Source organism: Pollicipes pollicipes, unplaced genomic scaffold (assembly GCF_011947565.3).
Source record: "Pollicipes pollicipes isolate AB1234 unplaced genomic scaffold, Ppol_2.1 Scaffold_7261;HRSCAF=8764_pilon_pilon_pilon, whole genome shotgun sequence".
Classification (NCBI taxonomy): domain Eukaryota; kingdom Metazoa; phylum Arthropoda; class Thecostraca; order Pollicipedomorpha; family Pollicipedidae; genus Pollicipes; species Pollicipes pollicipes.
In genome coordinates this window covers 49258682-49284313 of record NW_023597054.1, presented here as the reverse complement: position 1 = coordinate 49284313, position 25632 = coordinate 49258682, and the positions used below count along the sequence as shown (strand labels likewise).

The 25632-nt window shown below is 51.6% G+C and overlaps 4 protein-coding genes across 4 annotated transcripts; all 4 read left to right on the top strand.

Annotated features, from left to right (window-relative positions):
- Positions 1-510: 510 nt before the first annotated feature.
- LOC119113045 (CLIP domain-containing serine protease 14D-like) lies at positions 511-2140 on the top strand. The gene has a single exon (XM_037237364.1). It carries the CDS (start codon positions 600-602, stop codon positions 1746-1748), a length of 1149 nt encoding a protein of 382 aa, XP_037093259.1. The 5' UTR covers positions 511-599; the 3' UTR covers positions 1749-2140.
- Positions 2141-5718: 3578 nt separating this feature from the next.
- On the top strand, positions 5719-6852 carry LOC119113048 (venom protease). The gene has a single exon (XM_037237368.1). It carries the CDS (start codon positions 5724-5726, stop codon positions 6822-6824), a length of 1101 nt encoding a protein of 366 aa, XP_037093263.1. The 5' UTR covers positions 5719-5723; the 3' UTR covers positions 6825-6852.
- Positions 6853-8241: 1389 nt separating this feature from the next.
- LOC119113046 (CLIP domain-containing serine protease 14D) lies at positions 8242-9709 on the top strand. Its single transcript, XM_037237365.1, has one exon. It carries the CDS (start codon positions 8282-8284, stop codon positions 9407-9409), a length of 1128 nt encoding a protein of 375 aa, XP_037093260.1. The 5' UTR covers positions 8242-8281; the 3' UTR covers positions 9410-9709.
- An 11273-nt stretch (positions 9710-20982) lies between these two features.
- LOC119113044 (melanization protease 1) lies at positions 20983-23071 on the top strand. The gene has a single exon (XM_037237363.1). It carries the CDS (start codon positions 21084-21086, stop codon positions 22230-22232), a length of 1149 nt encoding a protein of 382 aa, XP_037093258.1. The 5' UTR covers positions 20983-21083; the 3' UTR covers positions 22233-23071.
- The last annotated feature ends 2561 nt before the right edge of the window (positions 23072-25632 follow it).

Genomic DNA, 25632 nt, shown 5'->3' with positions numbered 1-25632 from the left:
GCTAGGCCCCTTGAGTCAAAGCTTTCCACACGTTTTCCAGTCCCTACATACACCGCAACGAAGTTGGCCAGACTGTTGCCGAGGCATTACAAGGTAGAAATGTATCACGTTCCCATTGGTCCACGTGACACGCTCTCGTGACATGGGCAGGGTTCCACCCATTACCCACTACCACGTACGACTTTAGCAGTGTCGGGGAGATCTACATCGCCAGCCTCACCACCACGCCGCAGTCACCTTCGGTAGACTACCGTACCTACCGCACGTGAGCCGGGATTTCCACCGCCGAGCGGTGACGTCACACGTTCCTCGGGACGCGTGACTACCTGAGGCAGATGTGGCCGCGTCCGCGCGAACCGGCGGAGACAGTTCGTGGAGCCCTTCTTCGGACGGTGCTGTGTCTACGCGGAGCGCCTACAGGGGGCAGCAGCGTCGCCAGGGCACATCTGGTCGGGCAAGAGCGCAGCTTATAAACATTGAGCACCTGAGCCCCGGCAGTCACTGCGGACGCGAGGGCGCGGGCGGAGATCGGCTGCACGATTACGAGGGTCGATCGCGCCAGTCCAGCTGCCATCAGTCTGTGTCCCGCCGCGTCCACGATGCGTCTGCTGTCGCTATTGGTGGCCGCCTGTGCCCTGGTGTCCGGCTCGGCGGCTGCTCGCACCCGGCGCCAGAGCGGACCGTCCGCCTGCCAGGACTTCGCCAAAAGGAACGGCACCTGCGGCATCATCCAGGACTGTCCGCCTCTGTACCGGCTCGTCGCGAATGGGCGCCGACCGACGGGCGAGGAGATATCCAACCTGCGCAGGAGTCAATGCGGGGAGCGGGGCAGGCGTCTACTGGTCTGCTGCGCCACCGAGTCCGGTGACGGACCATTCACCGGTCCCCCGGAGCAACATCCAAACAGAGCGGTGCTGGAGAGCGGCAAAGCCTGTGGCCTAAACTTCGCTGGGCGCATCATCGGCGGCACGGAGGTGCCTCTCGGCAAGTTTCCGTGGGTGGCGCTGCTTGGGTACACTGAGGCTCCGTCGGAAGAGGTGCGGTACGAGTGCGGAGGCACCCTCATCGGCAGACAGTATGTGTTAACTGCGGCCCACTGCGTGTCCGGCCTGCCATTCGGGTTTCAGTTGAAGACGGTGCGTCTTGGTGAGCATGACCTTTCCCAGCCCATTGATTGCCAAAACTCGGCAACCGGAGAAAGGGTATGCAACGTCCCGCCGCAAGACTTCACAGTCGTCAAGGCCATTGTTCACGAGGACTACGACGTACCGGCCCGTTTTATGAACGACATCGCGCTGTTGAAGCTAGACCGCCCCGTCATCGAGGGCAACTTTGTCTCCAAGGTCTGCCTGCCGTTCGGCGACGTCGGACGACAAAACTTCACCGGAGTTAACCTGACTGTGGCCGGCTTCGGCCGCACGGGGCCCACTGTGGTTTCTTCGAAGAGTGACGTGCTGCTGGAGGTGCGAGTCCCCGGGGTAGACCAGGAGGCGTGCGGCGACACCGTCCGCCAGCTGAACGGCACGCTGGGACCGCAACAGATCTGCGTCGGCGGCGAGACGGGCCGCGACTCGTGTCGGGGTGACTCGGGCGGCCCCCTGGTCTGGTCGGCCGTCAGCGGGCCGCCCTACAGTCTGATCGGCGTCGTCTCGTTTGGATTCATCCACTGCGGCTTTCCGGGAGTGCCCAGTGTCAACACCCGGGTCTCCGAGTACCTCAACTGGATCCTGGACCGGGTGGACGGCTGATCGGACGGGCTCCCGCGACGAGTGCGGTCCGGTACCTGAGCTTGGGGAGCCGGATTAAAGGAGGGCTGCATAGATAACATGCAGCTGACGGGTGTTGTGATTGTTGTTCTAATACCAGACGCGGAGTCGGTGCGCTAGCTTCACATTGACTGAATCCATCTAGAAGCGTGACCTTTTTGGTGTCTGTGATGCAGGGATTATGTGATATGTGCGCGTCTATGTGGACACCGCCTCGTTCTTCTTTGTGTGAGCATAGGTGCTGACCAACGACGTTGCCAGGTTGCATTATGGTGTGCACTGATGTGGGTCCAAGTGGCGCAGTTGACGGGGTGTGCATTCGTATGTGATGTTACTAGTTGCTTCTATTTACCAACAGGGATGGTCGCTTTTACCGCCGAGCTGTATGCGATATACGCAGGTTCGAATTTCGTCAAGTCGTGCCGAAGTAGACGATCTCATATAGTGACAGACTCGGTCAAATCTTTGTTTGCTATGAATTCGATCTAATCATTGTTTTCGCAACTGCAACGAAGCATCTGTCTGCGATCGCACCGACTGCTTACGCTCGGTAAGGAGGTGATTTTCTTGTCGATACCGATCCACGTCGGCATGCTTGGCAACGGAACTGCAGACACCGCGGCTGAGCAGGCTGCAAACGAAACGTCTCCGCTTCCTCGAAAATAACTCCTAGTTTAAAGTACACGGTGCAGGTATGCGTTTGTGATGACTTGTGGCGCCGCCTGCACGGGGCAATATAAATCTCCTCACGAGCAGCATCGCTCTGCGCTGGTAGCGCCCTCGCGATAGTGGGAACCGCGCGCCCGACTGCAGCTGCAGACAGCAGCACAGGTCGGACAGGGCCCGACGGGCCTTGGTCGCCCGTGGTGTTTGGCGCTTTGATCCCACTTCCCATGCGATTGGAAGTCCATTCTGTGCTCACTGCTTCCAATGCACCTATTCGACCAGGGACGTATCTACTTAATTTATCTGAGACCCCAACGCCAAGGCCAATTTTTCGCATTCCTGAGAGGCAAAGCCAGTGCTACACGATTTGACTGTTTACGCAGAAACGGCTAAGCAGTCACGGCCGCTTAAGGCTGGTGGTCTTGGATATCGAGCACATGAACACCTCACGACGACTCGTCAATGGCGTGGTCAACCGGGGCTGCTTTTAGGCGCATAACTAGCCTACAGCTGGCCAATATGATCACATCCAAATATCACACCGTCCCATTATACACGCATCGGTGGGCCGAATGAGCTGATTGCGCATACCACATATGTTTGCCAAGCGTCTTCGTGGTGTGTCTGATTTACTTAACCGTGACATCACATGGCGCTATCTCATTACACGACGCTTGCCTGTGGAGGTCCTGATGACGTCAGCCAGCAACGAGCGCAGCGTTGTTGTTCATATTGCGCTTCTTCGCGAGGCGACCGTGGTCACTTCAAGCCGCTCAGGACTGAAGCTGGCCAGTCGCGTTTTGGCAGGGCTGAGCAGCGGCATTTAAGATGATGCTTGCTCCTTAACTTAAGACAATTATTTAGGTGCTGGTTATCTAGATTGAAGTAAGGCGTTTGATAAGGTACTACACAAGTGTCTGCTATATCAGTCAACATTAAACAGCAATGAGAGAAAACTTCTTGGCTGTGTAAGGCTTGGCTGCTTGACAAGAAACAAAGAGTGGTGCTCAATGGTACAAAATCTCGTGGAAGGTGGCAGAGTGAGGCTCCACAGGGGTTGGTGCTGGCAAGTCACTCCTCATTACTTTTTGTGAATAATGTTGAGATCAATTAGGATATTAAGGTGCTTGAATTTGCTGAAGATATGAAACTGGTACAGATGTCGAAGAATACCAACCAGTTGAACCGAATCAACTTGACATAAACTAGGGAACTGTGCCTGTCCGTGGCAGACGTCCTTCCATTATGACGAATATTGGGTGCTGCATCGTGATCGTTTTAACGGTGAGGACATTTCCTTTGACTTGGGAGGCTGGTAGTTAGACCAGATCGTGGAAGAAATGACATAGGGCTTATAATTTCCAGGAACTGAAATGCTCAAAAGCAATGTGAGGCTGCTCGCAGCAAGGCACTTCGGATGATGTGACTCATTAACAGGAATGTTCATTACAAGAATAGAAATGTCGTCAAAAAGTTACACTTAGCTTATGTCAGACCATACCTAAAGTATTGTGTACAGGCTTGGTGCACATGCTAGCAAAAAAATAAAAATAGACTTGAAAGAGCACAGCGAAAAGCAAGTGGGATGATTGATGGAGTTGGCGACTTAGAATATAAAGATACTCTTAGAGCCTTGGGTTTGTATTCACTGTAATGTCGTAGACTTAGAAGGGGTCTGATAGAGGTGTTCAAAATTATGAACGATGTAGACAAGGAATATCAGAATGAGGCACTGGAAATTAGGCCGATTCGTAGAGGAAACCAGTGCTATTTAGCGAAATATAGGAGCAGGATTATGAGGAGGCAGATGCATTTCGCCAAAGAATAATGAATCATTGCAATTGGACGTCAAACAAATGAAATCATTGGAATGAACGTCGAACGAAATTGAGGGAAGTCCCTCTCTGGCCACATTTAAAAGATGTTTGGGCAAGTTCTATCGCTCTAAAGATCCCATCTATAGTTAAAGGCAGGACGGCCAGGCGGTAAGATTAGTTTCGAGGATATGTGCCGAACCTGAGCTAGGCCAACCTCGATGGGCGCTTGTGGCTCTTAGACGTCCAAGTGTCTTTAGCTTTTTTTGTCTTCCGCTATAAAAATTGAAAAACGTAATGAGCACCAGAGAGCCAGGTGATTATTATTAATGGCTCCAGCAACAATGAAGCGTGTAACTTCAAAATGTTGTATTCGTTGACATATTGCAAAATGTTGTAAAAGGCATTTACTACCAAAGAGCGCCGTAAAAAGGAGATGTGTTCAATAAGATGAAGAGCCCATACAGATAATTTATGAAAAAAATGTTGCAAAACCGAAAAATAGCTTGCTGGTGGATTGCAGACACGCATCCTGTTGTAACACTACAAAGGTCAAAAGCTTCCTCCAACATCGAGCGTGTGGTGCCCCCTTCACGAACATGTTCGCTGACGGCTCCCCTCGGAGGACTGCGTGGTGCTCCAGGTTCGCATGTGTCGGCGTGCTGGACTGGACAGCTGATTGTGACGTGCTTTTGAAGCGTCCGCTGAGCTCCGAGAGTTGTCAGCACCACCTTGGCGTCCGACAATGCCCATTGTCGATGTAACTTCAGGTCAGGGCAAAAAAGCATAGCTGCTGACCAACGAACTGAAACACCTGACGGTCTAGAGAATATCCGATTTGTCAGATTGCATTATGGTGCACACTGATGCAAGTACACGGTACAGGTATGCGTTTGTGATGTCACTTGTGGCGCCGCCTGCACGGGGCAATATAAATCTCCTCACGAGCAGCATCGCCATGCGCTGGTGGCGCCCTGGCGATAGTGGGAACCGCGCGCCCGACTGCAACTGCAGACAGCAGCACCAGCTCCGGCAGGGCCTGACGGGCCTTGGTCGCCCGCGGTGCTGGACGCTTCACGTGATGGGAAGTTTAATCTCTTCTCACTGCTTCCAATTTACCCACTCGACCTGGGACGTTACGCGTCAATGGCTGCGCAACGTGATCATATTCAAATGTCCCATTGTCCCACAATGCACGCGTCGTTGGAGGAATGAGCTGATTCTGCTTGTTGCATATATTTGTACAGGTTCGTCGTGGTGCGCTTGACGTACTTACCCGTGACGTCACAGCTCCCAATGTCACTGGACGGCGTCTTCTGGGGTGAGCGGACTTTGTGTTGATGACGTCAGACAGTAACGAGTACCGCGTTTTTCTGCGTATTCTGCGTCGCTTTGAGGAACGACCGTGGCCATCTGAAGCCGGTCCGACTCGGAGCCGGCCAATGGTGTTTTAGCAGGGCTGAGCAGTGGCCACAGCATGATGCTCGCTTCAATGGCCGCTGCTGTAGTGATGCTGGTGCTAGTCCGGGGCCAGGCCATCGATTTCGGCTTTGCGGGTACCTGTGCGAGTCGGGACTTGGGTTTTGGAACGTGCGTGACACCTGACAAGTGCCAACAAGCCAACGCGGAGCGGACGCGGAGCTGCAACGGACAGGTTTGTTGCCCCCGCAACCAGCTGATTCTGACCACCACCGCGGCCCCGGACGACTCGGAGACTTTCCAGCAGCTGGTGCAAGACTGCGGCCGAGTGCAACCCAGTCGGATCGTCTTTGGCAGGTCCATCCGCAGCGCTGGTCGGCTGCGAAAGATAGGAAGAAATATTCCCGTAACGGCTGTGGTCGGTGGTGTGCCAGCTACTCCGAGCAAGTGGCCGTGGATGGCGCTGCTCGGCGAGCGGAGGGAAGGCGGAACGCGCTGGACCTGTGGCGGCACGCTCATCGCCCCCAGCACGGTGCTGACGGCGGCGCACTGCGTCAACGGCCGACAGCCGCCCCAGCTGGTCGTGCGGCTGGGCGAGTACAACATCTCGCACACCCGAGACGGCCGCCACCAGGACCTCGGCGTGTCCCGTGTCGTGCTCCACCCTGCCTACCGGCGCTCGCAGAATGATGTGGCGCTGCTGCTGCTGTCCCGGCCGGCGGCGCTGGGCGTGCGCGTGCAGCCCGCCTGCCTGCCGCCGCCCGACGCCGACCACACGGGTCAGGAGGCCGACCTGGCCGGCTGGGGCCGGGTCCAGTTCGCCGGCAGCGTGCCAGAGGCGCTGCAGGAGGTGCGTCTGCAGGTGGTGGACCCGGCGCAGTGCGAGCGCAACTACCGCGAGGCGCCGTCTTTCGATACCTTGTTCCTCGGAGGTTTCCAGGGCACCAAGGTATGCGCCAACGGCCGCGACGGCACGTCCAAGGACGCTTGTCAAGGCGACTCTGGCGGCCCTCTGGTGATCCAGGGCGCCGACGATCGTTACCAGGTGATCGGTGTCGTCTCCACCGGCCTGGGCTGCGGAAACCCAAAGTATCCGGGCATCTACACCAAGGTGTCCAAGTACATCCCCTGGATCGTGGACAACAGCCAGCGGCAGTGACGCTGACTCGGCTGAAGCGGGATGGCCCGTGCTAGTGTTAGAGGCAACGCCATTCATAATGTAAACGCACTGTTCTTAAATGTAAAGATACAGTTCAATGAGTGCTCCACCGTGGTCTGAATAGCTTTTTCATGTGGTCGCATGTTGTGTAAGAGGTAAAGTGCGGTATTTTACCATGTGATGAAACTGCGACAGACGACAAGCGGAGATTTCGAAAATGCATTTAAAGCGTAGTTGGTAGGCTCATGCATTCAAGATGATGCCTTGTAGATATAAATATATACCTCGGGGTATATATTTATATCTACATATATATTTATATCTACATATTATATATACTCGCTTATGGCATATGGTGTAAGAAGTAAGCATGCATGGGTTTTTTTTTCTTTGGTCAGTTCATTTAAACCGACGACGCCAGCCGACATTCCGGCCAGGCAGCATCCGAAAGGCCAGCGTGAGTACGCCGCTGCATCAGGGCGCCCAAATATATTCATTTGTGGTGGCTGTAGCTCTGTAATGTTTTCTGCTTTCTCTCCAGGTTGGTTCGGGCCGGCCAATATTTTCCCTCCAGATGATACAAATGTTGCGGAAATCATTGTGATATCGTACATCATTTATTGCCTATTATGTTCTTGGTTTGTCTTTCTCCTTAGCCTTTGCCTTGATCAATAATCTTGGGAAATCCCTATCATTAACAGCATAGCCGTGTTAACGACTCGCTCAAAATAAACTACGTTTGCTTCATTACTATTCACAATGAATTCGTACTTTATGGTTTGCCTAGAAAGCCCGTGCAGACCAGGTTGCAAAAAAAACCGCCCATTTATATCATATCCAGTCATATCGTGAGTATTCTGCTCAGATATGTAAGCTTTATATGTATGTTTCATAGAGCCAGCAGGTCTGGCATGCTAGGATGGTAGGATTACTGTGCATCCTAATAACATGCCTGTAAAGTTACGTCACATCCCCGTGACTTTTTCCCCGTATTCTTTGCACGAGTCAAGTTCAGCCTGCAGTTGCAATCCGTTCAACTCGGACAGTACATCGAGGGAAATACCATACCCACAGCCCGCAAGCTGTATTAAAAAAGTCACTGAAATGGAAAATCCCACCGATCGCGGACGTGGGCAAACCACCGGGTGCGGGAAAAACATGGTGCTTTCGACCGGAGGCATAGGCATGTGTTGATCTCTACATACATGGCCTTAATTTTTATCGGGGAGCGGCAGGAGCCGGTCTTCTGACAGCAGCGCTGACTGGTGGTGACTGCGCTGCTGGATCTCGTTGCAAGCGCCGACATAAACACTGCCGTGGCTGGAGGGTTTCCCGCGGTAAACAGAACGATAGCGTCATACGTGGGCAGGCACAGCTGCGGGGTGCCTCCGAAGTGCCGACAGAAGCCGAGTTCGTGTTTGTGCCGTCGCGGTCTGTGACTCGTCGCTGCGGCCGCCATGCGTCTGCTATCGCTGATGGTGGCCGCCTGTGCCCTGGTGTCCGGCTCGGCGGCTGCTCGCACCCGGCGCCAGAGCGGACCGTCCGCCTGCCAGGACTTCGCCAAAAGGAACGGCACCTGCGGCACCATCCAGGACTGTCCGGCTCTGTTCCGGCTCGTCTCCAACGGGCGCCGACCGACGGACGGGGAGATCGCCAACCTGCGTGCCAGCCAATGCGGCGATAACGGCCGTGGCCTCGTGCTGGTCTGCTGCGCATACAGCCGATCGAACCCCTTCGACGGCCCACCGGAGGAGCACCCGAACCGGGCGGTGGTGAGCCGCGGAGGCGTGTGCGGCGCGACCCTCAGCCCACGCATCACCGGCGGCCACGGCGTGCGCATGGGAGAATACCCCTGGGTGGCGCTGCTCGGGTACGGCCACTCGTCCTCCGACAACATCACGTACGACTGTGGCGGTGTCCTGATCAGCCAGCAGCACGTGCTGACGGCAGCGCACTGCGTCACCGGCCTGCCGCCCGACTTTCATCTGGAGACGGTGCGGCTCGGCGAGCATAACGTCTCTCAGGACGTCGACTGTCGGACGGAGCTGTTCGGCCTCAAGCTGTGCAACGCGCCGCAGGACTTCCGAATCGCCGAGCTCGCAGTGCACCGCGACTACAACAAGCCAACCGTGCGCCTAAACGACATCGCCCTGCTGAAGCTGGACCGGCCCGTCATCGAGGACCACTTCGTCGGCAAGATCTGCCTGCCGTTCGGCGACGTGGGGCGTGAGAACTACACGGGGCGGCAGCTGACGGCGGCCGGCTTCGGCCGGGTGGGGGCGCCCGACGGTCCGGCCAGTGACGTCCTGCTGGCGGTGCAGCTGCCGGGCGTGGCGCAAGACACGTGCGCGCAGATTATCCGACGCCTGGGCGGCACGCTCGGGCCCCGCCAGCTCTGCGCCGGCGGAGAGCACGGTCGCGACGTGTGCTTCGGCGACTCGGGGACTCCGCTCATGACGACAGAGCCTCAGCGCAGTTTGATTGGCTTGGTGGCGTATGGCGCCCTCTCGTGCCAGGGCCAAGTGCCCGGCGTGTTCACCCGGGTGTCCTCGTATTTGAACTGGATCTTGGACCGGATAGACTAGCTATGTACCCGTCTTTAAGCAAAGCATTTGCATTCTGTGGGAAAAACGCGCTTGAATACGGCCCGGCTCAATGATTCCCGCCTGATGTGGTGATTTGTTCGGTAACATAAACATGATGTGACGCTCAGTCCCATGGTGTGGGAATGGTGTGCTGATATTCCGCCAACTCCAGTCCTCGTTTGAAACATTTATGGAAGGAAGTGAAGGAAACAAATGCGGACAGAACAGCAGCAACAACGACTTATCTTTCTACCAAAATCCAATTTCCTAGCATTGCAATAAAGATCGATGCGAAGCGAATTCAGTTTGCACGTGATGATGGCTTAGCCGCCGCCGCGAACGTGGGCTAAATCAATTCATTTGTTGTTGTATCCCAGCGGGGCACCTCGCGCATCAAGGTGCCTCTAGCGTATTTTCTAAGCTAATTATCTCGTCAGCATTGTCGAAAGTTCGAGCCATCGCACAACGCTCCCGCCACCCTGGCCGGCTCCATGTAGTAGTATGTCAAGTCTGTCGTTCGAGGGGAGTGAATCGAAATCCATAAGATGTATTTGTGGTGGGAGGGGAGAGGGGTTCTGGGTTGGGATAAGTGCGCTGCGCTAACGCCGGGCCACCGCTGGTTGTTTGTGCGTCGCCAGCTGCTGCTGTCAAGCCTACATACAAGAATGAATTACTGGTGAGGAGCCCATTGGTCAGCGTACGAGCCAGATGATGCTAGCACATGACACGGCACGTTGTGACTTCGGCGCACCCGACATCAACGCACACTCATGTAAGCCACAGAGCTAGGATTAGGCGGGTGACCGGGGCATTGGCGGGATGGTAGGTCCGGTCAGGCACTATGAACGGCTGTCTCCCCGCACGTTGTTGTGCGCCCTTAACTTTGGCATTCCTCCTCCGCTTTTTTAGTTGATCATAGTATTTAAACGGGGCACGAACGGAACCAGATGCAGCGATAATACGCTCAATTTCCAGGGATCACACGCAACTGGCGAATTACGCTGGAAGGGCCCGCTGGAAGCGACCCTGGAAGCCCTCCTCGGCCTTAATATATCCACGCGAACTCCGCGCATTCGGCGCCCCACCACGCTCACTCCAAGCAACGAAATCCGCTGGCGCCCACGTCACCCCACTTATTCTCGACCCCAACAGGGATGGGACCTTTCCCACTATCCAGCTCCTTTAGATTGCAACTGGCTGGTCAGCGTGAGTCCTCGTTAAGCTAACTTCACTTTATTCGTCACATTTCAAACATTCAACAAAGCCACGTTTGAGCTCCATTTAAATCATATCATATTAATTTGTCAGCTCGGCACCGACGAAGCCACTTGGCCAACTTCAGGTGTCCGAGACTGGACGACTTCTCGTTCTCTCGCCTGATCTCCAGCGCTGAGGCCCGCTATTCGGACGACGCTCCCTTGCGTCTCGTCCATGGCGGGGCGACACATCATCTCTCCGGTCACGCCCACCGCTCGCAGCTTTCCGCTGCCACGCACGCGCCTTAGGCAGCGCCTCGTCCAGCACGGAGGTGCCGGCTCCTGCGTTTTTACGCCCTCGCCTCCCGCCTGCCGGAGCGAGCTTTGCAAGGCACCGCCTCACGGCGCGTCCCTCAGAGGCCTGGAGGTAGACAGCGCGCCCGCTGGGACGGTGGACCCCCTCGGCAGACGGCGAGCTCCCGGCGTAGCCATCGCTCACACCTTACAGTCTCCGCGGCCGGCACGCTCTGGTGCCTCGGCCTGACCGACCTGTTTGGCGACCCGGTCCCATGTCGCCCTTCCTATGAACGTCGATGGCGGGATCTCTATCCGTTCCGAGCATCCCGCCACCAAGCGCTCATAAGACCTGGCGCACACCACGCCGAAAGAGAGCAGGCTGTGTCCTGTTCTCTCTCAAGGCATGGTACACCAACAGGTAGATCTGGCTACCGCCGTGCATAATCCGGCATCCCGGGCGGTCCTCACTGGTACTTGGTCGTATGGCAGTGTGTGACGGCATGAATAAGCCTATGCCTCTTCATGCCGTCATGCCTGAGGTCAAGCGAGAGGCAACGAAACAGAGCGATCGTCTCTTAGTAAAAAAAACCGAAGCCGTGCTTCGGAGCAGCGTTACCCACAAACGTACAGATGAATAAAAGCAGGACTGCAGTCGTCTGGCTCCTCAACCCTGCCGGAGTCGAGCCGTGCTGGTCGGGCGCGTTCCGTGCCTGTCATCCTCCGGGTACGGTCTCTATACGATTCGATCTTCAGGAAAGGACGGCGTGTTGCGTGTTGGACGAGAGTCTGACGGTCCGGCGGAAGTTGACCTCGTCGATTCTTAGCTTAGTAAAGCTAAAGAGCTGCAGACTCTTTCAACTGGTTCGGCCGACCCTGTTTTCTTCCGCGGTCTGATAGCTTTGCCGCCTCGCCCCCTCCGTCCAATGAGTCGCCGGGCCTGCTTCCAGAGTTCGGCCCCCAACGTGCCCCTGAACCAGATCTCGGGCGTGGCGTCACCGGCGATAAAGCAAGGCCCGCCTGTTTTCGCCTCGAGCGGGCCCTGCTCGTCCCTTTCTGGCCAAGTTTACACGTGGCGTGGCACTTCTGATGCCAGCTGTGGCGACGGCGGCGGCGGCGCGGCGGGGTTCTTGGGGCGGAGCGGCAACATCTCCCAAACATGTCTGACAAAGATGCCCGCGCGCACCTTGTTCCGCCGGTGATCTGGCTTTTCCGTCCATTCATCTTGTTCGGCTGACGGAGGTCAGACGTTCCCATTTGATGTGATGGCCCACTTCGGAGGAAGTCATGGCCGTTCCGGCGAAAAACGGCGGCTTGCCCCGCCTCAGGGGTGAGAAAGTGCCTTTGCTGTCACCGACGAAATTTAGAACTGTCTGAATTGTCACCTGGGGCCGAGTCTTTCAGAAACCGTTGCAATATAACTCTAAATCCAGTAAACCACAAACAAGACAAATTTAATGCAATGCGGCACAGCCATCAGCCACTTTTCTTTCGGGAGTTCATTTGCACAAGTACCATCTGATGGCCATTAGGAACTGAATGATGACTGAGGCTTAACTAAAATAATTATCAGATAAAAACATACTTAATATAACCAATCTGAAGGCACGTAGTTTCCTCTTCAGATAAGGGGAGGGGGGGGATTGTTGCTCCTAACCATGGATGTAGTCTTTTTTAGTTATCATTTTGTACTCTATATATTTCGTTTATCATAATTATCAGGTTTTAGCCTCCCAAACTAATTTTGAGAAACTACAGACCGGCTCCCAACCGCGGAAAGAAAGTGCGTCAAATTGGCGAAAAAAGCTGTTTTGAGCGCATTTGGAGGCGGGATCGTTTGTTCTTGTCCCCCACTCGCCATCTCCAAACCCGACGTATTTTGCATAATCAGTTTGGAGGCGTGCAGTTTCCTATTCACATAGGGGGAGGGCATTGTGTCTCCTGTCCATGAATGTAGTTTCCCATTTTTGTTTATCATTTTGTCACCATTGTTTCTATTCATCATAATTTTTAGGGTTTAGCCCCCAAACTAATTATGGAAAACTACGGCCCTGCTCCTAACTGTGAAAAGAAAGTACGTCAAATCTGTGGAGAGAAACTGCTCCCCTGTTTCAGTACATTTTGGAGGCAGACTCAATCACTGTTTCGTGCCCCACACCCTCCATCCCTCAACCGTGCGTATTTTGCAAAACTGCATCCCTGTAGTCCTATATTTACCGACAGCATGGTTCTGCAAGCACCTGGCAACAGCATCACCGTAGGTTTAGTGACGTCATTGCACAATCAGCTAAGTGTGCAGGCGACCTTTATTATCTTCACATTATCATTACCGGTGCAGAACTCATGCTTTCTAACATGACCCAAGGCCGCGTTTCATTTTAACTATCGTGCTACCAGTAGTCGAAATCCTGTTCTATGACTGGTGGGGCGGCCATGTGGATTCGTGACGCGGAGCGTGTGACGTCACACTTGTCGACTACTGGGCTCGCAAAACGTTTAACATCTCCGTAGACGGCGGGGCGTCCATGAACATGGCGGCGCGCAGCGCAGGTGACATATTGTTAGTGCGCTGGCTTTTTTAGTTAATGTGCGGGCTGTTAGGGATTAAGCGGGATGCTATTTTTTAAGCTTGCGACTTGATGATAAGTGACTGCTTCTAAGCTCACAAACTTATTTTTCTTCCCAAATTTGATTGGCACAGATGCACGGCTAATGTAACGCTTTCCAAAAGTCAGTAGCTGGTATGAAACAGTCTAACATTCGAGTGGGCGGGGCTTGTGTTTGTCTCAGGGAGCCAGAATCGCTTTTGAACTAGGGTGAAAGTGAAAAATTCCGTCGCAAAAGACCGTGCAGGAGTGAAAAAATAAATTCACAAAAGATGGAACTTATGATCTCGTGACTGATGCTTCAGCAAACAAAGGCATCTATTTCAAGTTGGCATGGACGTAATATCGGAAAGCTGACAAAACTGTTTTGTTTTTTAACATCTCAGGCCATTAGACTGAAACAGAAACATCAAAGCATCGTAATTTCATGACAGTGTAATGTCTCATTACACCGTCACTCCCTCACTCATTTTTATGCTCATTACTAATGAGCATGAAAGTTATTAACACCAATATGTTGATGCTGTACTTTGCACTTCCCTTCAACCGCACTTTTAACACAAGACAAAGCAAGGGAATTTAATAACAAAATAATAATAGAAAATTCAGCAAGCATAAAACACTCAAACAAACAAAAACCTTGGACTCCTACACATCAGCCCATCATCAAGTCAAACACCATAGACATACCTCTGGCTTCTGTTAAAATGGGGTCAAGGAAAACAAACACTTTGTCACTGTTTCTTTCAAAATATCAATGCTTATTCCCATGAAGGTAACAAACTATGCCTAGCCTTAAGAGGCCTTACTTCATCTCACCCTGTCTAACCTGTTTGTATCACAGCAGCAGTTGTGAGTTACTGATTCTTGCACAATGCCTATTGCCACTTGCCATGCGCTTAACCGACTTAATCTAACTTAGAGTAGCCCACATGTTCAACATCATCTCAACCTCACCGATCTGTTGACAGCAGCACTTGTAACAAAAACGTGATAAAGCTCATTTTTGGCTGGTTTTAGCTTGCATTTTTATTCAGTTTACTGCTGTATGCTTGTTGACATCAGAAAAAGTTGACAACACACAAATCAAAACACTTTAAATCATTTTGAACAACTAATTTTAATTGCCATGGTTAACCTATGTCAAGGGCAGTAATGGGTATGCTTCACAAAACAATCTCACTTCTCGAAAAGTAACATAACTTTTAGATGACCATGCCAGTATTGCTGGTCGCCTTTTCAGCTGCAGCAAAGTCATCTATTAAGGCTTGTTTATTCATATTTAATGGCAAAGTTTGACATGTTGGCTTCACATTTTAAATGACATGGTCTGACTATCTGTTACATACTAACATTTAACTCATATTATAATTGCTATGCAGCTTAGAATATCCCTGTGTTAAAAATATAGTGCATTCATACAGTACAGTCATTTGTCAGTCAGCAAACCATGAAAACTATAGAAAACATCTGGTTAAACCAGCCATGACGGACCACTTATAGAAATTTGGGGCAAATAATCAAGAATATGGAACAAAATAATCCCATTGCATGCCCTGTGGCTTCATAATTTGTCTTATGACAAAACTCGATGGATTAAAACAGAAAATGACTAGCTCTGGTTACCAATCATGTGTTGAAAGCAGGTAAGGTAAGCAATTACTTGGTCCACAGGAAACTTACTGGCTTCTTCCTGCTCCCCTAAAACAAAAAGTCAGTGCCTTTTGCATGGCCTGCTAGCAGACAGAGTCATCCCACTTAACCCCCAAATACAAATATCAATCATGTTCACCAACCTACGAGATGAACATGCGACCACCATCACCAACCTACACGAAACAAATAAGAGGTGTGCATAATAAACATCTCCAGAGGGCAGAATTTCGCCATCAAACACTTCTGTATTAGCTGCGTCAGGTCTGTCCCAAAGCTCTGTATGGCAGCATTAGGATAGCCTTGTCAGGCAGCCTGGTGAGCTAGACACCAGAAAGGTTTAGATTTATCATTATTGAGCGCCACCATGAACCAAGAAAACCGTTAAACGAGGATTTAACAGGGCAAAAAAATGGCGGTAAAAATAAGTTCCGTGCTCCAAATGGTCTCCCTCATTCCCTGTGAAGTGTTCTCTCTTGTGTGCATATCAAACATGTCTGGGCGGCTGGCGAATTAATCCAATTTATGTATGAAATACGCACAAGTTTGTAGTTGGGGCATCTTGCAGAGAAATTGGTCAACATTTTAAGCAACAAGTGGTGCCTCTAAAGACAATCGAAAAGGAAGGAAGAATAAAGTGGTATCACACTCGTATGTTACCAAGAAAAACAAAAGTAGTTAAATAAATGTAAAAATTGATACTTTTGTGGAAAAATTTTGTAATCAGCTGATTTGACCTAAAATATGTTAACATGAGTGCTCAAATGGTGATATTCATCTTATAAATTTGATTTAGAAGACATTTCTTGAATTTTTCACTCCTGCATTTCGGGAGTGGTGCAATTTAGTGGTCCAGTTTCCTGGGGAAGAAAGAAATGCGTGGAAATGCGTAAATTATTTACCAGGCCTTGCTGGTGTTTGCACCAGGCTCTCCTTTCGTGGTGTGGTGGTGGGACCAAAAAATAGGGGATGCGTGAAAACCTTGCGTTTGTCACACAACTGCCAATTGTGATGCGTTTTGTAAACAAACCAAACTTGATGCGTGCGAGCGGCTGGAGTCGCTGGGGTTCTTGGGCTTGGCGGCACCATGCATACATAGACATGATTCAGATGTGTGTGGGGCAGGGCATAGCCATAGGTGTCCAGGTTCTGTGGAGCCTCGTTTATGCTTGGTGATTTCAAGTGAGCTCGGTTTTGGATGACATCTGAAAACCTCAGAAAGGGAAATAGGGGTTTGGTATGTGCGATTAGACAATGTCAGGCAGAAGTGAAAAATTCACACGAAATATGGGGAAAAGGAGTGAAAAATTCTTCCTCACAGGGTGTTACCTTATATTCAAAGTCGGCAATTCTAGGACACTGGTTTGTCTACCAATAACACAGTAGTTGAAATGAAACACGGCCCAAATCATTTAGAGCAAGACCCATGCAATATTGGTATCAATAGATGCAAACAACATTTTTGAACACCTCTACCACCTTCATTCAGCTTTATATGTTATGTGATGAAAATAAAAGCGTTTTATCTCGCGCCTGCCCACCGATTAGTGCGCTAAGCCAGAAGTACAACGGGCAATGTGAGAGGCCTATAACAGTGATGCTCAGTCTCTTACCTCAAAGCAGCTGCTACTATCAGCAGCTGAGAGCCCGGGATGAATCTTTGACATGTGTTGCTCCAGCGTCTTCCGCTTACCTCTGGAGCTACAGCCCAAGTATCCACAAACAACGATCTTCCTAGATCGGCAGGGCTTTTCAAAGCTATTACATCGAAAAGCTGACGATTAGATACGCGCTTCTAGCCACTCAGCTTTTCACGACATGAATACAGCCAAAAGCCCACAGCCTTGCACTGAACTCACTGCATTACCGCGTGGCGAGCGTTCGAGCCCATCCGTCTCAAATGACACGACGTTTTAAAACGCTGCGTAGCAAACGGATCGCGTTCATCGCAAGATGCTGCGGCCAGCCACGATCCTTACGACTAGCAATAAGCCTAGTTATTTGATGTTTTATGCTGTTTTGTACGTGAAGTGAATCTTGGCTGAAAAAATCTGCGAAAAACACAGATTTAAGGGCCGTTGGAAAAGCACTCAGTCACGGCTGATCTGTGATGTCAACAGTGATAAAGTATAGTTTGTAGTATATTTCTGGCACCTGCTTAAGACTATCCTGATTAAAGTTGCTATGTTTGGCAACATATTATGACTTAATTTGCTCATACAGCCAAACGTCAACGCAAGGCGATATATACCAGGTAAAACCGTCTCGACAACGCACTTCTCAGCAAAGATCCCTATTTGACGTCACCAGGGGCACTCCTTTAACGCTGGCATGTGTTCTACACATGCTCGCGTTGCAAGTGTCAACAAGCACAGACCAGTACTAAGCTTTGAGTTTCGTTAAGATGGGATAGTAAGCTGTAATATGGTCTTGTCTATTGAAATTTTTTTTCATTTTGTCATTGTCATCACTAATTGGTTCGCAAAAGTGTCAGTTTCTTTCACCAATCTTATGTGGTAAATCAGAAGCTTTTTCAACACTGTTTTCCCTCGCAGATCCGGCCAGCAATACGAGCCCATCGGCCAGAGCGGCGGGCGCGTCAGCATTCTCTCTCAGGCCCCGCTCGGCCTAATGGTCTTGTTTGGTTTGGCGAGCGGGGAATTCCCGGCCATGGCCGGCTTGCTCGCCATCCCACGCTCCGCTGGGGAAGCCCCACCGATCCTGGGCGGAGAGCGTGCAAGGTGGAAGGTAAAAAAAAAATGTATGCCTACATGTTCCTGATACTACCTCGGACGGGTGTTGCCCAGCGCTACGACACGGCGAAGAGTGTAAAGTGAAGTGGGTTACGTTTTTGGATGGAAAATCACATCACCATGACGAATGGTCAAGTTTTAAAACAATATGAGCGTTCAAGGATGACGTGCCCAGCACAAGTGGGGTTGGGAAGGGGGGGGGGGGTATTGGCCTTTCGGCGTTCAGGGCTGCGTGGTGGAGCTTCAGCTCTCACATTTTGGAACAGAGCGAATTTGTATTTTGCCAGCGACGTCATTTGTTTAGTAGAGTCAGCGGTTTCAAAGTTCCATTGTGGTACCTTAATCATGAAATATTGCACCACCGCCATATTTGCAGCAAAAAATCCAGTGCTGTCCTACCCTACCTGATCCTGTTCTGCACTGTGCCGTGCCGTGCTCTTCCTCATGGACATGAACCTCACAAGCACTTAGGCCTGAGCTCGTGTTCGCGGCTTAACGGGCACCAGCCGGCGCTCATCGTCCCACACACACACACACAAACACCGCAGCACTCCTGCCTCTTTACCGTGGTCGCGCAATAAGTTCAGACAACAAAGATCCATTTTAAGGTCGCAACACAGTACAGCAAATGCAGAAGACTGACCTAAAAAAAATATGCTCAATATCGAATCAAGACGAGTCAATGAGGTACACAGAGATCACGTCCATCACTGTTCATGTGGCTCGCGCCGGGGCACGTCATGCGCGCACACATGCACGTATGAAAACTGGATAGCACATGCCGCGTGCTGGAAGTTATGCCGCCGCGCATGCGCACATCTTCGCTAGTCGCAAAGCCGCGCAAGCCACAAGTCTAGCTGTCCGGTGCAGTCCTCGCCCTTTGTCAACACGCGCACCCCGTCGCCAGTCGCGACCTCCAGCCTTCCTGACAGTGAGGAGTCACGCCGCGTCAGTCAGTCGCTGCGCCGGCCCGGGGCCACCAGCGAGTTGCCCAACACCAGCATCACTAGCCTAAAAGATGCCGGGCCAGGTGGCGTTGCCAGCAGGGCTTTCGCCCTCCCTGAGCCATTAGTGGCGAGGAAGCCCAGCACGACCCATCCCTACCGACCGCAACAGATGCGGGGTTGCCAGAGTATCGAAAACGACATCTAGGCAGCCAGCGGGTTTCGAAGTAGTTGAGCAAATCCGCCACCAGGGGCGGAGACCGCAGGGTGCAGGCGCGGAGATCAGTCAGAAACCGGCGGAGATTAGGAGTAGTCTTGCCCAGCGGGTGCATATAGGCTGGATGTAGCCTCGACCGCAGCCTGACGTCGGCCCAGCACCCAGCAGGCCGACGGCCCATGAACATAAGTCTTCCCTCCGACGCCTACAGACATGGTGGCCGCCCGGTGCTGGGTGATCACGCTGACCTCAATAGGTACGGAGGTCCCGACATGGAACATACCGGCCACTACCCGCTTTCAAAACAAAAGGTGCCATGTCGAATCCAAGTCGCCGCAAGAGGCATACATCGAGATTGGACCGAACAGACTTTCTGGGAGGACACCCAGGCTCTCAACATACCCGCCCCCCCCCCCCCCCCACCGCGAGGATGGCAATTTTTAAGATCACATCAAAATATGCCAAATTTTTACACGAATTGACGAGTTTTCGACCAGTACAGGGCAGCCGTTCTAGTCAACACATATTGCGAATTCCGTTTGGATCACTGTTATTAGACGGAAGTTTATGTGATCATCGAATTTCACTACAGAAGGCTCACCAGCTTTGCTCTGCGTGCGTGCAATAGACAACGTAGATGCCCAGAAAAATATATGCCTTGGGGAAGAGTCTTACTTTTAGGTTGCGCCAGTAAGGAAGGCTGAGCACCCAAACCACAACAGAAAATTCGGTTCCAGAGGACGGTGTTCCTCCTTTTTGAGGAAGCAAGCATGCTCATTCACATCCTATATCAATCGGTAGGCGAAAGAAATGCGTAGAAAACCAATAAAAAGCGTGAAATACCTAGTAGTAATACCTGAACGCCAAGAAAATGCCGGGAGAAAACAAAAACAAGCATTACTGATACTAAACATGCGTCAAAATCACCAAAACGGAGCTTCCAAACAGCTCAGAATGACACTATTGGCTTCGGGTGCCCCCACTAACCCCACTCTACTTCTTACTGCATGATATCTTTGCTACGCCACTGCATCGTAACATGTTTGTCAGAAACAGCCTCGGCTAATCACCTGACGAATGGGAGCCGTTGCGCCATTACAATGGCGTGTTTTCGCACCGTGCACCGATGATGCATACCCACCTAAGATCAGCCATCAATTGCTTCGGTTTGCAATACGGGCCACTGAAATAAAACTATAATGAGACGTTCTTCGAGTACAAAAGCGCCTAAGCCAATGTTCTCGGAGCTCAGAATGCAGCGGCGTTTGACCCACCGACAATAGTTACATCAGTTTATTTGCACGGCGCATGAGTCGTGCGGTGATGTACTCGAACTCATGGAAGCCGTGGGAGATGTAACCAATCGGAGTGGACTTCCCACACGTTTTCCAGTCCTTACATGCACCGTAACGAAGTTGGCCAGACTGTTGTCGAGGTATTACAAGATATAAATGCATCACGTTCGCATGATGTGGTCCACGTGACACGTTCTCATGATGTGGTCCACGTGACACGTTCTCATGATGTGGTCCACGTGACACGTTCTCATGACATGGGTAGGGTTCTACCCATTATCCGCTACCACGTATGACGTTAGCAATGTCGGCGAGATCTACATCGCCAGCCTCACCGCCCGACGCCGCAGTCACCTTCGGTAGACTACCGTACCTACCGCACTTGAGCCGGGATTTCCACCGCCGAGCGGTGACGTCACACGTTCCTCGGGACACGTGACTATCTGAGGCAGATGTGGCGGCGTCCGCGCGAACCGGCGGAGACAGTTCGTGGAACGCCTCCTCGGACGGTGATGTTTCTCCGCGGAGCGCCTACAGGGGGCAGCAGCGTCGCCAGGGCATATCTGATTGGGCAAGAGCGCAGCTTATAAACACTGAGCGCCTGAGCCCCGGCAGTCACTGCGGACGCGAGGGCGCGGGCGGAGATCGGCTGCACGATTACGAGGGTCGATCGCGCCAGTCCAGCTGCCATCAGTCTGTGTCCCGCCGCGTCCACGATGCGTCTGCTGTCGCTATTGGTGGCCGCCTGTGCCCTGGTGTCCGGCTCGGCGGCTGCTCGCACCCGGCGCCAGAGCGGACCGTCCGCCTGCCAGGACTTCGCCAAAAGGAACGGCACCTGCGGCATCATCCAGGACTGTCCGCCTCTGTACCGGCTCGTCGCGAATGGGCGCCGACCGACGGGCGAGGAGATATCCAACCTGCGCAGGAGTCAATGCGGGGAGCGGGGCAGGCGTCTACTGGTCTGCTGCGCCACCGAGTCCGGTGACGGACCATTCACCGGTCCCCCGGAGCAACATCCAAACAGAGCGGTGCTGGAGAGCGGCAAAGCCTGTGGCCTAAACTTCGCTGGGCGCATCATCGGCGGCACGGAGGTGCCTCTCGGCAAGTTTCCGTGGGTGGCGCTGCTTGGGTACACTGAGGCTCCGTCGGAAGAGGTGCGGTACGAGTGCGGAGGCACCCTCATCGGTAGACAGTATGTGTTAACTGCGGCCCACTGCGTGTCCGGCCTGCCATTCGGGTTTCAGTTGAAGACGGTGCGTCTTGGTGAGCATGACCTTTCCCAGCCCATTGATTGCCAAAACTCGGCAACCGGAGAAAGGGTATGCAACGTCCCGCCGCAAGACTTCACAGTCGTCAAGGCCATTGTTCACGAGGACTACGACGTACCGGCCCGTTTTATGAACGACATCGCGCTGTTGAAGCTAGACCGCCCCGTCATCGAGGGCAACTTTGTCTCCAAGGTCTGCCTGCCGTTCGGCGACGTCGGACGACAAAACTTCACCGGCGTTAACATGACTGTGGCCGGCTTCGGCCGCACGGGACCCACTGAGGCTTCTCCGAGCAGTGAGGTGCTGCTGGAGGTGAAGCTGCCCGGGGTGAACCAGGAGGAGTGCGGCGACACCATCCGCGCGCTGCGCGGCACACTGGGGCCGCAGCAGATCTGCGCCGGCGGCGAGACGGGCCGCGACTCGTGTCCGGGCGACTCGGGCGGCCCCCTGGTCTGGTCGGCCGTCAGCGGGCCGCCCTACAGTCTGATCGGCGTCGTCTCATTCGGATCCACCCGCTGCGGCTCTGCGACCGTGCCCAGTGTCAACACTCGGGTCTCCGAGTACCTCAACTGGATCCTGGACCGGGTGGACGGCTGATCGGACGGGCTCCCGCGACGAGTGCGGTCCGGTACCTGAGCTTGGGGGAATCCGATTAGCGGAGGGCTGCATAGATAACATGCAGCTGACGGGTGTTGTGATTGTTGTTCTAATACCAGACGCGGAGTCGGTGCGCTAGCTTTACATTGACTGAATCCATCTAGAAGCGTGACCTTTTTGGTATCTGTGATGCAGGGATTATGTGGTGTAAACGTGCACGTCTATGTGGATATGCCCGACCTTGTTACTGCCTCGTTCGTCCTCCTGTGAGGTCTTCACAAGTCGTGAATACAGTCGGATCAGTTCGCGCGTGTCCTGCACGCGCTATAAAAAAGCTGAGTATGTTCTTTCGGCAGCAAACATGGTTGTTCTGGATGTGAAGACTTTGTTTTGATCCTGATATCGTGCTTTTTTAGCACCTCTGGAGATATATGATAGCTTGACGTGACACTCACTCGCTTTTTCATTCTTGATCTTCCCGTTGATAAGTTGAATGCACTGAAATTTCAATGCCTTCTGACGGTGCCTTAGCTGACAAACCAGTGGTGTACCCGGGAGGAAAATTACCATTTATCAACACGCGGATAATGCCCATGTCTAAGCTATCAGGACGAGACACCTTCAAAAGTACATTTCGTCGGACGATACGTTCAAAAAGTGTACCCATCGGCACCGTCCCGCCGGTTTCACAACCCTTTCTGCTCTCGTTTACGAGATCTACCGCCAATCTTGCAAGGTCGCCGAGAAATTTCGCGCTCGTGGGTCAAGGCTCCACTCGCAGGCGAGAGCGGCAGCACATCTCCGCGCACAGGCGCCATGTCCAATCGCCCAGATCTGTCCAAATCTGCACCACGGGTTTTGGCCCGTGTTATGAAGTTTCGTCGCAACTGACCCATGTCGTTTCCAAAGCTTCCAAAGCTTCCAAAGCTTTCAAAGCTTCCAAAGCAAAGGTTTGTATTGCCAATGTGGTTTCACAACGCGGGCCTTTTTAGCCGGGGCATGGAGCGAAAACAACACACGGTTGTTAGTTTGGCCTGCAAAATTAGCAAGTTTCTGTACAGTGTTTTTTCAGCATATACCAATTATATCACGACGAACATAGTGTTGCTTAACTTGCGTAGTGCACGATGTAAATATGGCGCGATTAATGTAAACCCCTGACAAGTGAAACAATTTTTTTGTGTTATTGACATATTTCAGCCCAAACGAATAACTGCCGCGTCATTGCGGTGGAAGACAGAGTTGATGCGTGCATAATCCGCCCATGGGAGATCTGTATCGTAACAACTAGGTGAGCCATAACTCAAAAACAGGTAAAGGGGAGTGCCTCTCGAGATAACCCAGCGACATTATAAACCTCTCGTTGACAATGAAAACAGAGGATTAAAACCCAGAGCTCCCGGCTAAGAGGTGGAAGCCAGTGTGAAGAAGGAAAAGGAAGTAATGATACAGACCCAGCGTGATTTATCTTACACTTTAGACGTGTAACATCCTTAACACGCGCCCGGGTGGCCGGCTAGATAACCTTCGCTCGGGTGGGGGAGGGTCAGTTTGACCCCTTGAAATCTCTGGAGCTAAGAGGGCTAGAGACATCAAATTTACAGGGTGTCTTGATCTGTACGTGGACTCGCTTAGGTTAAAGTTTGAATTTCCTAGGTCATGACCTTCAGGTCAGATAAGGTCAAACAAGGCCAAATTCCATGTTGGTCTCTAAATTGCCCCAGAACCTAGGCAGCTGTTTCTAAGCAGAAGGTCTTAAGTCTATTCTGGGTCAGTGACCTTGTTTAACCTTTTGAAGGTCATGCCGACTAAAATAATATAAAACTGCTCTGAGTTTTGCATTTGAAAAAGCGACAAAGGTTACGCTAGGCACTATGCTCCTAAAACAAAGTGTCGATCCGGTTCAACTTAGGTCATTGACCTGTTCTAGCCTCTAAGAAGTCATCGGAAGATGTATGATGCGGTTCCTGCTGTCAATAAATCGAAATGAGCACCACAAACTACCTCATACAGCAAGCCGTAGAGAAATAAATCAGGCTGGTTTTGACCTTGGTCTGACCTTCATACCTGACCTTAGGTAAACGTAATTTGCTCATTAAATATTTGTGGTGCCTAAGAACACACCTCAAAAATGCATGACTTCGTCAAACACTCCCTTATTTTATCAGATTGGACGATTTCCTAGAAATTGCCTTCGCTGAAACCATGGACTGACTTTGACCTGCCATAGGTCAGCGATCTTACAAGATACATCTAATTTTTTATGTCAAGCGATCCGCTATTCAATTGTCTACAGCTGTGCAAAATTTGGCGTCGTTACACCGCGCTGTTCGAAAACCATTTTGGAAAAGCCTTTGGAGGGTCAATTTGACCCCCACTCAAGCGCGTGTTAAAAGAAGGCTTAGGGTAGCCCTAGCCAGTCTCAAAATGACGACGCGCTGAGAACACCCAAGGCAATGTTCTTCCGCTGATTCAGTGCTCGTAGATGCCAAACACACAGATCGGCCCAATGAGGCCACTCACTTCGGCAGCGCTTGGTGCCGAGTGTGCTCGAGCAGCTGTCTCCATCAGTGCAACAAATTAGATAGTGATGTAGAGCTTAGCGGTGGTTATAAGCCATGCAACATGATTATGTCTGAAACGAGTTACAGTCGGACAGAGTAATTAATTGCGGCAGTGGATTCAATGGTTGAAAATAAGTTGTGTCAGATGTCCGACATGCCAATGCTTATTGACGAAATGCTTGCGATTGATATTTGTCACGATAGTTTGTGACTCTGACCTGTCATTTATTCTTACGTACGGAACCAGCGTAATATTCATATTCATTTATTCTTAGAACGGAACCAGCACATTGTTCTATAGCTTAGGGCCAAGGCAAAACGTAAAAAATAAGCTATGATTTCGATTCGATACTAACTGACTTAGACGTTAAAGCATTATGAATCCAGAGTTTGTATACTTGGTTGGGACGTTGACGTTGCAATTAACATTTTACATAGAACAATACTTGTTACTTTGAAATGTTGAGCCTTTAAAATTGACTTGGAGATAAGATGTGTATTAGGCACATTTTCTATTGAACGGAGAGCGCTTGTTTGTAGACCTGGATAACTAGTTTATATGGGATATGGGATATATGGGATAACAGTCTAGACAAGTCTAACTAGTCTCTCCAATCGTCAGGCATGAATGACACCCCAACTCTCATTCACATATACCCATTCACATTCACATATATTAGCTCTTGATTAAGAAGCAATATTGAAGCAGGATATATTTACGTGTTACGTAGCAGGTGTCTTGCTGCTTTGCCTATGAAGAACGTCGTATTGACTTAAGGTCAGTCATGATTTAATTATGATCAAATCATTGATCAAAGGTCAATAATTGATCCCAT